At 43.2% G+C, this 15,217-nt stretch overlaps 1 protein-coding gene across 1 annotated transcript in view; it reads left to right on the forward strand.

The window, feature by feature from the left end:
* LAMA1 (laminin subunit alpha 1) overlaps positions 1-15,217 on the forward strand; it is a 189,988-nt gene that overhangs the window by 146,687 nt on the left and 28,084 nt on the right. The window contains exons 47-53 of the mRNA XM_060200707.1: positions 673-823; positions 1,839-1,963; positions 7,217-7,367; positions 8,188-8,332; positions 8,989-9,130; positions 14,227-14,341; positions 14,815-14,985. Coding sequence (XP_060056690.1) covers positions 673-823; positions 1,839-1,963; positions 7,217-7,367; positions 8,188-8,332; positions 8,989-9,130; positions 14,227-14,341; positions 14,815-14,985 — 1,000 coding nt within the window. The remainder of the gene's footprint in view (positions 1-672; positions 824-1,838; positions 1,964-7,216; positions 7,368-8,187; positions 8,333-8,988; positions 9,131-14,226; positions 14,342-14,814; positions 14,986-15,217) is intronic.

Below are 15,217 nucleotides of genomic sequence, written 5' to 3' on the forward strand. Positions count from 1 at the left end.
CCAGATAATCAGCTATTAGTATTATTGTATTAGTATATTAGTATATACTAGTACATATATTATGTTACATATAGTATATATATAATATTAGTGTATCTGTTTTACTCTCCTATAACATTTGACTTGTTGATGTGGTGATTGTTGGAGACCATTAGATTTTGTTTTATTTAATGTGGCAATAAATGACCATGTCCAGCAGAGAAGCAATTACAGAAGCCAGACTTTCAACCTTCTGCACCCCATAAGGAATTTGGGTCCCTACTCCCAGAGGGATACAGAATAGAAAAACTTCCAATGGAGGGGAGGGGACACAGAACTCTGGTGGTGGCAACTGTACCTCTGCTATCTCACAGTCTTGTTGGTCTGTATTAAATCACTAATACATTTTTTAATATGGCAATATTGGTGCCATTGATGTGTTCTGAATGCAGTTAACCTATTACGTTTAACTGCTATAAGCAAAAAGGTAGTTTGTGTTTTATGGTGTTTATATTTTAGAAGAACTCTTTGATATGATTTTGAAAAATGTACTCTGGGGGGGGGGGCTCTCAGAGCAGGATGACCAGATGGGGGCTCCTCCAGTGGGCATAGGAGGCCAATTGTATTGTGTATGATGTGCCCTGACTTGAATTTCTGAAAGTATTTGTTTTGCACTTCTTTGTCACACCCTAGATTTGGAAACGTGGCTTCACTGAGCGTAAAGGAAATGAGCACATCCCAAATATTACCCCCAAAAACAAGCAAGTCTCCAGGAAGAGCCAATGTTCTAGAAATAAACAATTCAACACTAATGTTTGTTGGCGGACTTGGAGGGCAGATCAAGGTAACATTGACAGTGTCCATTTGAATGTCCACTGACTAACTGATCTCATCTAACTGCCTAAAATTGAGATTTTTAAACTACTGACTACTTCCTAAGAAGATGATGATTTTTCTGCTGCTTCTATTTTTTTTTTTCTCAGTGACAGTCTATCTGCAGAATTGGCTTGGTTTTATAGAGTTACGGAGCATGCTTAATAAATTACACACGTGGAAAAGAAGATGATGGTTCCTTTTGCTGTGAGAGTTTCCTTTCCAAAGATGCCAAAGGAAATTCAATAATCTGCAAATTTCTTATATCTCTGTTCTAATTTGAGTGATAGAATCATACTCATAAAGATTTGACAAGGGGGCTGGGCAGTAGCAGCGGGCTAAGTACACATGGTGCAAAGCTCAAGGACCGGTGTAAGGATTCCAGTTCGAGCCCCCGGCTCCCCACCTGCAGGGGAGTCGCTTCACAGGCGGTGAAGCAGGTCTGCAGGTGTCTGTCTTTCTCTCCCCCTCTCTGGCTTCCCCTCCTCTCTCGATTTCTTTCTGTCCTTTCCAACAACAGCAGCAATAACAATGATAACAATAAAAACAACAAGTGCAACAACAAGGGCAGCAAAAATGGGAAAAATAACCACTTACAAACACATCTGAGTGAGATGGACATAGGTCTGTGTTCTGCAATGAGAGGAAAGGGCTCAGTACCATTTGAGCCCTGGCCACTGGCCACATTCTTTCTTCTGTATTAAGTGACCCTTTATTTAAGAAATCCAATGACCCCAGTAACTGAGATGATCTCTAAAGCCCTGCCTGGTTGTCACTCACTTTATGAGTCCACTTCATTGGAAGGAAACCAACCCAGTGGTTACAAAGAAGTCATTTCACTAGTTATTGATTTCTCAAAAATTAGATTGCTAGACGTGAGCTTCTTGGGGAAAATGTTTCGTATGCTTACAGAACTTAATTCTTTTCGCCAAATTAATGTGAGTAATGTCTGTTTATTTATTTGTTTGTTTCTTTGTTTATACTAGAAGTCTCCTTCTGTGAAGGTTACTCATTTTAAAGGCTGCATGGGTGAGGCCTTCTTGAATGGACGATCAATTGGCCTGTGGAACTATGTCGAAAGGGAGGGAAAGTGCAATGGCTGTTTTGGAAGGTAACTAATATTTCCCAAGACATCTTCTCTTCTTCCTCCCACTCATCCTCCTCATTCTTCTTGTTCTTCTTCGTCTTCGTCTTCTTCTTCTTCTTCTTCTTCTCCTTCTCCTTCTCCTTCTCCTTCTCCTTCTCCTCCTCCTCCTTCTTCTTCTTCTCCTCCTTCTTCTCCTTCTCCTCCTCCTCCTCCTCCTCGCTCTCTCTTTTGTTTTTTGTTTTTATTGGGGGGGGGGTGAATGGCTTACAGTGCAATTGTTGGTACATGGGTCCAATCTCTCTTCTCCAAGCATCATGCAACAAAACCTCTCTCCACTGCCTCACTCCCTCTCCTTTCCCAGAGTCCTTTGCTTTGGTGCAATACACCACACCCAATCCAAGTTTTACTGGGTGAGTTCTCTGTCTTTATTTCCTAAGGTCTCTATATCTTTAAGTGAGATTATTTGGTGTTTGTCTCTCTCTTTTTGATATGTTCCAAGATTTAACACATAGTATGCTAGTCTATTAACTGAGGCCTTCATGAAGAATTTGCCTCCAGGGTCATCTCTAGGGCTCGGTGCTAGCCCTGTGAATCCACTGCTCCTAGTGGTCATTTTATCCCCCATTGGTTAAGACAGAAAGAAGATGAGAGAGGGGGGACTCGGGTGGCAGTGCAGAGGGTTAAGCGTACATGGCACAAAGCACAAGGACCAGCATAAGGATCCTGGTTTGAGCCCCCAGCTCCCCACCTGCAGGGGGAGGGTCACTTCATAGGCGGTCAAGCAGGTCTGCAGGTGTCTGTCTTTCTCTCCCCCTCTCTGTCTTCCCTTCCTCTCTCCATTTCTCTCTGTCCTATCCAACAACAACAGCAGTAACAACAATAATCATAGCCTCAACAACGATAAAACAAGAAGGGCAACAAAAGGGGAAAAAAATAGCCTCCAGGAGCAGTGGATTTGTGGTGCAGGTACTGAGCCCCAGCAATAACCCTGGAGACAAAATAAATAAATAAATAGATAAATTGAGAGAGGAGGGGGAGATAAAGAGGAAGAGATAACAATAGACACCTGCAGACTTGCTTCACCATTTGTGAAGCCCCTCCCCCCCCCCCCCCGCAGGTGGGGTTGAACCAGGATCCTGGTCCGAGTCCTTGGTGCTTAGAACTATGTGCTCGTGACCTGATGCTCTACTGCCTGGTCCCCATAGAATTGTCATGCATATCAAAATGAGTAAAGTTTGTGAAGAGAATATGATACAGATCATTTCCTATTAGAAACTTGGCTATCCCTTTCAACCCTTAAAAGGTATTTGTGCCGGAGTGCAGTCATTGCCAGGGCTCTGACACCTGCATAGCTTTACTCCCTCCTCCCAGTGGCCATTCTGAGAGATGGAGGGAGAGAGTGAGAAAGAGAGAGGGGGTGGGGAATGAGAGACGCCTGCCTGCGTGAGGAATCTACCACTTCCAGCTGCCGTTTTTTTTTCCCCCTCTTTCCCCTCCTCTGCTTTCCTTTTTCTGATACTTATTTCCTCTTGTTGCCCTTGTTATTTTATTGTTGTTGTTATCAATGTCGACATTGTTGGATAGGACAGAGAGAAATGGAGAGAGGAGAGAAAGAGAGACACCTGCAGACCTGCTTTACCGCCTGTAAAGCGACTCCCCTGCAGGTGGGGAGCCGGGGGATTGAACCAGGATCCTTATGCCGGTCCTTGCATTTTGCACTGCCTGGGCTTAACCCACTGCGCTACTGCCCGACTCCCTGCTTTCCTTTTTCTATAGAGACAAAAAGAAATTAAGAGGAAAGAGGGAGAAAGGGAGATACTCCAGCACTGCTTCACTGCTCATGATGGTTCCCCACTGCAGGTAGAGACTGGCATCTTGAACCGAGATCCTTAAGCATGCTACCATGGTCATCTAGTGGGCGCACCACTCAGCTCCGTCATCAGACGCCCTCTCAAATAGCTTTTGGTCTCAAAGAACCACTATCAAGTTATAGATAAATTGGTATATATTTTTACCAAGAAAAAGGGATGAGTTATACTGTGATCAGTTTTTATTTCCTTTATCTACTTTCTATGATTCTTGGGGGGGGGGGGGGGGAGAGGTGCATTTGGAAAAAGGAGCAACTACATAAAACCTTTTTGCATTTATTGGCATAATAGAAGGGTTTTTTTTTCAAGTATAGTAATTTTTTATTTTGTGGTCCAGGAGGTGGCACAGTGGCTAAAGCACTAGACTCTCAAGCATGAGGTCCTGAGTTCAGTCCCTGGCAGCGCAGTTCCTGGCAGTACCTGGTTCTTTCTCTCTCTCCTATCTCCTATCTAGATATCTGGTTCTTTCTCTCTCTCCTATCTTTCTCATTAATAAATTAATAAAATCTAAAAAAATATTTTTAAAAATATTAAAAAATAATAATTTTTTCCTTTATTTATAAAAAGGAAACACTGACAAAACCATAGGATAAGAGGGGTACAACTCCACACAATTCCCACCACCAGAACTCCGTATCCCACCCCCTCCCCTGACAGCTCTCCCATTCTCTATTCCTCTGGGAGCATGTACCCAGGGTCATTGTGGGATGCAGAAGATGGAAGGTCTGGCTTCTGTAATTGCTTCCCCGCTGAACATGGGCGTTGGCAGGTGGATTCATACTCCCTGCCTGCCTCTCTCTTTCCCTGTTCTTGAAGCAGCATCACATTATCACATGTAAGTTGCAGGCATGCGTCGATTAATCAGCATCTGGATGGTAATTCACTGAAGGTCCAGCTGGAATAGAAGGGACTTAGTCACTTCATTTCACTTGTTTCAGTACTCCTTCTGTAACTTTCTGATAGAGTAACTCCAGCCCTGTAAGTGTTTGAGACCTACTTTCCAGCACTTCAATAATTAAGACAATAAATTGCCCCTGCCGTTAGAGACATAGAGCACCTGACAGGAATTCTACCATCTAATGGGCTGCTCTGTCCAGACAAATAACCGCAATTAACAGTGAGCCATGACACAATCAGTTAGAAGGAAATCCCATCCCATCATGAGTGAGTTTTCATTGTGTCATTGTGAGCTCTGCTTTCGAGTTCAGACCTTGGAGTTTATCATGTAAGCCCTTAACTTGCTACTTTTCCCTTCTTTAGTTTGCTTTAAAAAGTAATCACCAGAGCCTTGGGTCTTGCAACCTTCAGACTAAATACAATAGTGAGTTTGGTGTCTGTGTTTCTTAATCTCCTGACCTGGCTCTCCTGCCTTGTCTCTCTTGGTGACATCACAGTCACTTCATCTCCTAGAGGTTTGGTTTCTTCTTCCAGAAAAAAAGAATCACAATTACATTTGTCTTATTCATCTTCCAAAACTTCAGTGATGAGCATATTATATGAGGGGAGGAAAGGGAAAGGGAAATATGGAGGTAGTAGTGTTGTCATGAGTGTCTTGGAGCAGAAGAAAGGATTGAATCAGGAAGGAAAAGGGGGCAATTGTATATAAATGTGGACAGATAGTAGTAGAGACAATGGCTGGCCCATGTCTACAACCTTAGGGGAACTGCAGTGGCTTGCAGTGGGGCAAGTGAAGATTCAGAACCCTGGTGGTGAGATGGATTTGTACCCCTGTTGGCATGTAATATTGTAAGATGTAAGATCAATATTAAATCAATAAGATTTATTGATCAATAAATTGATTAAATCTTATTGATCAGTAAGATCAATATTAAATCACTAGTAAAATTTTAAAAAATAAAAACATGATCAATGTGAAAATGTATACCTCAAAGCTCCCCACCGCTAGATGCAGAGCAGAGCAGTCCATGAAATTCTGTGGCCCACGCAGCGCTCACTGACCTTGGTTGCCTGTCTTCCTGTGACCCACCCTGGGGGAAACAGGCACGGGGACTAACTGGAGACTTTGACCACATGGTGATGATCAGAAGCCAGACCTACCTAGGAACAAGCCCCCAGCTATCTGCTCATCTTCTCGGGAGATTTGCCTTCAGTCATTTCACCTGAACCTCTCTCTCTTCGTTGTCTCTTCACTGAAACAGATGCTAATGTAGGACACATACCAGATGCCAAGACCTCGTCTTCTAGAGAAGAGAGCACACTGCAGTTCTGGGCGGAATCGATTATACAGGGAGGCAGGACAGATTTCTGGTGCTTTGTTGCAAACCTGGCTTTACTGTGTGCTTGGGCTATCTCTGTGCAAGGCACTGGATCTTCAAGGGTTAGTTTTTAATAGGCAAGTGGCGATACACCAAAGCCCTCTGCATCTGATTGTACTCATTCAGAGCTAAAGTGAGCATTTCCTGTGTGTTTAAAACTCATCCCGGACTTTCCACGTATTGAATCACATACAGTCCTCCCAAGGAAGGTTCTGTTTCTGTCTCTCTTCTATAAAGAGAGTAAAGCACAGAGACATTAAGTTACTTTTCTGAGTTCACACAGTTAGGTAACTTGCAAGACAGGGATTTGAACTCTGGTATGTTGGTTCTAAAGGTCTTAGTCATATGGAACTGTGGCCCAGTACAAGATTTTTCAGACTACATTTCCTGTAAATCATTCTTCCTAAAAGAGATGGTGAGACAGGAATTTTTAGGGAAAACAGGGTTACAGAAAGCTATCAGTTTGCTCACCCCAGGTTTCACAAATCACTATGGAAAAAGTCTCACTGTTCAATTATTCTTTATTATCTGGAGATATACTCCAGATAAACTGCTTTGTAATTAAATATTGAATCAAGGCATGGCAAAGAAGACTGGAAAATACTGTCATCTGAGGAGTGTGTGTGGTTCATATGCTAATTGGTCTTTGTTGTGGGCTCATCCTGAGAACTTTGAAAAGCTTTTGATAATCCTTTTTATGTAAAATGATCCTTCAGGTACATTGATGCATTTTTTGTTTACTATAGCAATACAGCTTAGCTGATTATTAGAACTACCAGAGGATGATATAAGAGTCATTCTGTACGTATTGAAATTAAGAAAGGACAGTTGCATCCAGCAAAGTTAGAACAAGCAGGTAAAAACAAAAATGTGGTTGTAGCAGCTATTCATCCTTGGGCAAAATTTTTTTATTTACTTCAGAGAACAATGTTTCTGTGGACTTCCTTTTCCTTATAAAGCAACTTGGCATTTTTTTTTCTTACATCATCTAAAGGCAAATATATATTTAGAACATTGTGACATGTACTTTTTAATTAAACTGTAGAAATAAGGACTCACAATTGTATGAGGCGTTCACTCTCTTGGGCTCCCTCATGAGAATTAATGGAACTTGTGTTCATTCTGCTTTGCAGCCACCAGAATGAAGATGCTTCCTTCCACTTTGACGGAAGTGGATACTCAGTTGTGGAAAAGACTCTCCGGCCCACTGTGACTCAGATAATTATGCTATTTAATACCTTTTCTCCTAATGGACTTCTTCTCTACCTTGCTTCCAATGGCACTGTAAGAATCTGTAGTGGGTAAAGGGACGGGGCAGATAATAGAATGGTTGTGTAAAAAGACTTACAGGCCTGAGGCATCAGAGGTCCTGAGAAGCCAGGGTAAAAGTAAAATAAATACATAAAATTATTATTATTTTTTGAAAGAACCTGTATGGAGCATCAGGCCATATTTTGTATATGCAGTTAGGTTAACATGGGAATATTTATGGTAAGCGGCCATTATATGAGCATATTCTAATGGTATATATATATGTCTGTGCATACAGTGTCCCCATGTGTGATAATCACTTTTATATGGATACAAACCTGTGTATGATGTAGAACACTGAGTAGAAAATAGCCTACAATGTAAAATAGCTACAGTGAGAAATACTATAGATAATAGTTGTCATCAAATTCGAGCTGAAGTGCTCAATCTCCTTGAGTGTTCACGCCCATTTTGTAGTTTAGAGGCTGGTGGCGTCGCTCCATCTTCCCGTTTTTGTTTTAGAACTGGCCTTTTTTTTTATTAATCTCAGAGAAAAGGATGCAAAGACATTCTACTTCTCTTACGGATTACAGACTTTGGTAGCAATGAGTATCATTCATAGATCAATACATTAGGTAGACAGATAAATAGATAAGATAGACAGACAGACAGATAACATTCTGAAAAATCTTCATAAGCACCGTCAGCCTCTTGACATGGACCACTGGCTGTTGGAGCAGACCTCATGTCTCAGTCTGATTTTTTAAAGTTTCCTACCAATCCTGACACCATAGGAAAGAAAAATCTTAAGATGATGATATAGCGATGGGTAACTATTTTTTCTTCTTTGCAGAAAGACTTTTTGTCCATCGAGCTGGCCCATGGCAGAGTTAAAGTTACAGTTGACCTGGGCTCAGGGCCTCTTGCTCTTATTACAGACAGACGCTACAACAATGGAAACTGGTACAAAATCGCCTTCCAGAGAAACCGAAAGCAAGGTGAGTGCACAGGAGTTTCGGATGGAATGTTTCCAAATAGAGACATTTCCAAAATCTTCCTACTTTAATTTTTTAAATTTATTATTATCTTTATTTATTGGATAGAGACAGCCAGAAATCAAGAGGGAGGGGGGAGATAGAGAGGGAGAGAGAGAGAGAGACACCTGCAGCCCTGCTTCACCACTCATGAAGCTTTCCCCCTGCAGGTGGGGAGTGGGGGTTTGAACTTGGGTCCTTGCGCAGTGTACTACATGAGCTCAACCAGGTGTGCCACCACCCGGCCCCTGAAATCTTCCTACTTTATCTTGTTGGCTATTCTTCAGTGATATTCTGGCTCAAAGTCATTGTTTTCTTTGGAATAATAAGTTGCAGGATTTAGATTTTGCTTGAGAGATAATTCTATTTGTGTTTCCCAGTGTATCATATAACATTAGATACTGAGTTGGAGTCGAGAATCAAAGCTTGACTTGATATAATACTGTTGTCATTTAGCAAAAAACATAGTTTGCATGTATTTCCTTTGTCGGGGGGGGGGTTCATTTGTTCTTTATTATAGTCAGGAACATTAGCTGATCAACGATCTTTGTTCGTTTACGTTTTTACTTTAATGTAGAAACCAAGGTTCACTTGTCTGTCCCCTTTTGCTCTCCTTATAGGACTCTTAGCAGTTGTTGATGCCTACAATACCAGTCATAGAGAAACCAAGCAAGGAGAAACGCCCGGAGCTTCTTCTGACCTCAATCGTCTCAATAAAGACCCCATTTATGTGGGTGGATTACCTAGGTCTGGAATGATAAGGTGGGACTTTCATTTCCCTGGTTACCAACTGTCTTTGTTTTTTTCTAGGATACTTCAACTAGGTATGCTGAACTGGGTGGCTTAAACAAGAGACAGGTTTTCTCTCACAGTCAGGGAGGCTGAAAGTCAGACTATTATACCAGCCAACTACTTCCTTGTGAGAACTGTTGAGAGTCTGTTCCATGCCTCTTTGTCAGTTTGTAGAAGGCATTCTGTCTGTGTGTGCAGTGTGTCTCCCTCTGGGTGTGTTTCTGTGTTTAAATTTCTCCTTTTTCAAAGGATACCAGTCCTGTGGGATAAGGACTTAGTCTTAGCTTGAGTCTCTCTAAAAGGCCCAATTCCCAATTAAGGTTCAGTTCAAAAACACTAGTTAGAACATCAACTACTTTATTGGGGGTGGGGGGTGAGGGCATGTTTTAACCTATAGCATCTTCTCTGTGCCTTAGTCATTGAAAGGTAGAGAAAGCCTTCTGCAGTAAAATTCATGGTTTTCTGCTTATTGCCTTTAGAGCACCTACAGATTGTTTTCAGTGTTTTATTTATTGATGGTATAGATACAGGAGAGGAAGAGAGAGCTAGAGCATCACTTTGTCACATGTGATCCTGGGAACCAAAGCCAGGAGCTCCTGCCTGTTAGTCCAGCACTTTGGCCTCATTTTCCACATCACAGAATCAGTTCTCCTTCCCAGTCATTTTAGTGTAGCATCTCTTTCAAGGCAGAAGCAATCATATTTTCTGCAGATTTAAGTAGATTCCTCCTTTGTGATAAGAATTAATCATGTTTGTGAAAGTTAGAAGACCAGTATCAGGAAGCTGGCTGACAGATGGCAGAGAAGAAAGGCCAGGAGTCCTTTTAGAATACTGATGCATGTTCAGTTTTGTGAATAGTAATTTACATAAGCTTTCTGTAGATCATGTCCTCACTTTTATAATTTTGGATTGGACAAATTAAGCTCTATATTTTGTTCTGCCTGACAGAGAGAGAGAGAGAGACTGACCCCAGAGCACTGCTCATCTCCCAGGACTGAACCTGGGACCTTGGAGCCTCAGGCATGGAAGTCTGTGTATAACCATTATGTCGTCTCCTCGGTCCTCCACCCCCTTTCTCTTTGCCAAAAATGACTGTATGTTCCAAGAAGCATGGATGACAGCCACACCTCTCTCCACTCCTGTTCCTCAGATTTGGGAAACATGAAACTTTAGAATTGTTTATATAGGGGGTAGGGCAGTAGTGCAGTCGGTTAAGCACATATGGTGCAAAGCGCAAGGACTGGCGTAAGGATCCCGGTTCGAGCCCCAGGCTGCCCACCTGCAGGGGAGTCGCTTCACAAGCAGTGAAGCAGGTCTGCAGGTGTCTGTCTTTCTCTCCCCCTCTCTGTCTTCTCCTCCTCTCTCCATTTCTCTCTGTCCTATCCAACAACGAACGACATCAACAACAACAATAATAACCACGACAAGGCTACAGCAACAAGGGCAACAAAAGGGGGAAAAATGGCCTCCAGGAACAGTGGATTCATGGTGCAGGCACTGAGCCCCAGCAGTAACCCTGGAGGCAAAAAAAAAAAAAAAAGAATTGTTTATATAACACAGGTCTTTTTCCCTTTTATGAAGAAAGAACCAGATCTAGAAACCTGACTCCTGATCCACAGCCTCCTGGCATGATAGCCACACACTGTACCACAGTTTGCCTGACATTGCCTGAGTGGGCCACAGGACATCTACAAGGGACCAGGGACATATACAAGGGACCAGGGACATATACAAGGGACCAGGACAAAGTCCATGTTCTAGGGAGTTGTCCCAAGTGACATTTTCATGCTAGACAGGACTTGGTGTCATCAAGGTCAGCCTCCTCATTTATGGTGGAAGAAATCACGATCCAGAAAGGCGGAAATCTACCTGAAAGCCTGGAGCCACTGAATGGGCTTTTTGTGTGTTTTTTTTGTTAGTTGCTCAGCACAGCAATGAAAATAAAGTGTGACTCTAATGAAAAACCACGTTACCACAAAGTTCTCCTGTGACCAGATGATGCTTAAGAAGTTGGGGGAGTCAGGCAGTAACCCAGTGGGTTAAGTACACGTGGCACGAAGCGCAAGGACCAGCGTAAGATCCCCAGTTCCAGCCCCCGGCTCCCCACCTTCAGGGGAGTCAATTCACAGGTGGTGAAGCAGGTCTGCAGGTGTCTGTCTTTCTCTCCCCCTCTCTGTCTTCCCCTCCTCTGTCTATTTCTCTCTGTCCTGTCTAACAACAACAACAACAATAAAACGAGCAACAAAAGGGAATAAGTAAATATTTTTTTAAAAAAATTTAAAACAGAAGTATAGTTGGACAACAATATCCAGCAGAGCAGCAATTACAGAAGCCAGAACCTTCTTCACCCCATAAAGAATTTTGGTCCCTACTCCCAGAGGAGGAGAAATGATAGAGGGAAGATGACCAGAGGCCTCTGAACTCCAACTCCATTAGGACCCAGCGAGAGAAGAAAAAAGGAAGGACATTCAGAAGTAGTAATAGGTGTAGATGAGGGACCATGGGGAAAAAATGGGCAAATACAGACCGTTGTAGAAATCGGAGTTAACCCTTATCTGCAAGCTTGCAAGAACTCGTGCAGCTCCCAGTGGCGGCAATGAGGACACAGAATTCTGGTGGTGGGAACGCTGCAGAATTGTGTCCCTGTTATCTTATAGTTTTGTAACTCAATATGAAATCATTAATAAAATTAAAATATAAAAAAGAAGTATAGTTGGAGGTGCTCAATAGTCTCATGATTTTGAGAGCAAGCACATATGTTACATCTTTTTTTTTCTTTATTTATAAAAAGGAAACATTGACAAAACCATAGGCTAAGAGGGGTACAACTCCACACAATTCCCACCACCATAACTCCATAACCCATCCCCTCCCCTGACAGCTTTCCTATTCTTTATCCCTCTGGGAGTATGGACCCAGGGTCATTGTGGGATGCAGAAGGTGGAAGGTCTGGCTTCTGTAATTGCTTCCCCGCTGAACATGGGTGTTGGCAGGTAGATCCATACTCCCAGCCTGTCTCTCTCTTTCCCTAGTGGGGCAGGGATCTGGGGAAGCAGAGCTCCAGGACACATTGTTACATCTTATCCCAGTCAGAAGGTATGGTCACTCCGATTTTAAAAACTGGGTATGGACTTGTGTAAGAAATAGTTTTTTTTTTTGGTAACCCCAGACTTTGCCCAATGCAGTGATTTGCTTCCGGGCAATGCTCATGAATATTCAGCATAGACAGTAGCCAATGACATCTCTAGTGATGTGATCTTTGAAAAACTGCATTGCCTCCACTTGTCCCCGCGGCAGCAAATACTCTTCTCTACAGGGAGACGGGGTTGCAGTCTGTGTGCTGTCATTTCCCTGTAACCATCCCCTAGCTTTTTTTTAAATTTATTTTTTACTTAAGAAAGGATAAATTAACAAAACCATAGGGTAGGTGGGGTACAACTCCACACAATTCCCACCACCCAATCTCCATTACCCATCCTGTCCCCTGATAGCCTTCCCATTCTCTATCCCTCTGGGAGTATGGACCCAGGGTCATTGTGGGTTGCACAAGGTGGGAGGTCTGGCTTCTGTAATTGCTTCCCTGCTGAACATGGGCGTTGACTGGTCGGTCCATACTCCCAGTCTGCCTCTCTCTTTCCCTAGTAGGGTGGGTCTCTGGGGAAGCAGAGCTCCAGGACACATTGGTGGGGTCTTCAGTCCAGGGAAGCTTGGCCAGCATCCCGATGGCATCTGGAACCTGGTGGCTGAAAAGAGAGTTAACATACAAAGCCAAACAAATTGTTGAGAACCCTTCAGCTTCATTACTCGGATGAGACCTTTCCTTTCATAGTATTCTCTAATTCCATCCCAGGTGGATCACTTTCTAACAAAGTCCCAAAACCTAGATATAGACCAGGTTCTGTGAGAGAGAGCATATGTTCACACGTATTCATAAACTAGTGTAAAATATATACCTGAAAGCAGAAGTACACTAGAGTTTGCAGTGAGTAGCCCCCCAACACTTCCTCTCCACTATTCCAAGCTTTCTTATGATGACCTGTCTTGAGAAGTGTCTACTATCAATATCCTTCTTAGAGGGAGGTCTGGCACTTCTGCAAAATGACACCTATAAACAGTCTTTTATGTTAATTTGTCTAACATTTTTATTAGGGATTTAATCATTATTTTTTATATTCTTGCTTGATTTTTTTTGTACACTCCCCTCCCAGGATCACTTCTGGGGCTCAGTGCCTGTCCTATGAATCTACTGCTCCTGGCAGCCATTTTTTTTCTGTTTTTATTTGACAGGACAGAGAAATTGAGAGGAGAAGGGAAATAGAGAGGGCTAGAGAAAGACATTTACAGATCTGCTTCACTGCTCAAGAAGCATTCTGCTTGTAGGTGGGGACCAGGGGCTCCTTGAACCTGGGTCCTTGCGAATTGCAGCACTCAGCCAGGTACACCACCACCTGGCACCAATCATTGTTTACAAGGTTATAAGATTACAGGGGAATAGTTCCACACTGCACCTACCACTAAATTTCTATGATCTTTCTTATGTATAGACCCTTCTTACTCTTTTTTTTCCCTTTTGTTGCCCTTGTTGTTTATCATCACCGTTGTTGGTATTGATGTTGTCATTGTTAGATAGGACGGAGAGAAATGGAGAGAGGAGGGGAAGACAAAGAGGGGGAGAGAAAGATAGACACCTGCAGACCTGCTTCACCGCCTGTAAAGCGACTCCCCTGCAGGTGGGGAGCTGGGGGCTCAATCTGGGATCCTAATGCCAGTCCATCTGCTTTCCGCCACGTGCGCTTAACCCGCTGCACCACCACCCGGCTCCCCTGACCCATTCTTATTCTTTCTCTCACAAGTGATGTTATAAAATCCAGCATTCAGGTGTCTAGCTCAGTGGTAGAGCATTGGACTCGAATCCACGGCGTCTCAGGTTTGATGCCTGGTGACACATATGTCAAAGCAACGTTCTAGTGCCTCTCCCCCACCGTCCATGAAATAAGTAAATATTTAATTTTTAAAAATCCTAAATGTTGTTTTTACTGGTATTGTTCTCATCTCCTTCCCTACAGGAAAGGCATCACCAGCAAAAGCTATGTAGGCTGTATCAAAAACCTGGAGATCTTCAGATCAACCTTTGACTTACTCCGAACTTCCTACGGCGTGAGAAAAGGCTGTGTGTTGGAGGTAGGAAGTATTCTCTTACTACTGGCATGAACTTGTTTGTTTTGTTTTTGCCTCCAGGGTTATTGCAGGAGCTCAGTTCAGGCACTATGAATCCACTGCTCCTGGAGGCCATTTTTTTTTTCCATTTTATTGGATAAGACAGAGAGAAATTGAGAGAGGAGGGAAGATAGAGAGGGAGAGAAAGTTAGACACTTGCAGACCTGCCTCACCACCTGTGAAATGACCGCCTAGCAGGTGGGCAGCTGGGGGCTCCAACCGGAATCCTTGCACTGGTCCTTGCGCTTCATACTATGTGTACTTAACCCACTGCGCTACCACCCAGCCCCCTGGAATGAACTTCTATAATTGCTCACAAATTTACCAGCATAATATAGCAACAGTGTCTAACAATATCTGTCTTAGGAGATGGAGCATTCAGGGAAACTGATTGTGTGTTTTGTTTTTTGTTTTCTTCCCTTTCCTTTTGTGACCAGCCAATCCGAAGTGTTAGCTTCTTGGAAGGCGGCTACATTGAATTGCCACCCAAGTCGTTGTCACCAGAATCAGAATTATTGTTGACATTTGCCACCAGCAACAGCAACGGCGTCATCCTGGCTGCCCTGGGCAAGCGCAGGGAGAGTGCGGGCTATCGGCAGGCCTCTATGGTGAGTCGGTCAAACGCCATCAAGGCAGGAGCTCAACAAGGGTATGACGCTGGGAAACAGTACGCGGAAATGACTGAGGTGTGAGTACTCACTTTTGCCATGCACTTGGTTGCTGTTGAGTTGTACATTTTTAAATAGAATGGTGTCCGTGATTTAATAACGGTTTCCAAGATCACGAGATTGGTTACCTGCCACCACGGTTGTGTGCCCACCCCCAGCACCGTTCAGAGGA

Source organism: Erinaceus europaeus, chromosome 10, assembly GCF_950295315.1.
Source record: "Erinaceus europaeus chromosome 10, mEriEur2.1, whole genome shotgun sequence".
Taxonomy (NCBI): Eukaryota; Metazoa; Chordata; class Mammalia; order Eulipotyphla; family Erinaceidae; genus Erinaceus; species Erinaceus europaeus.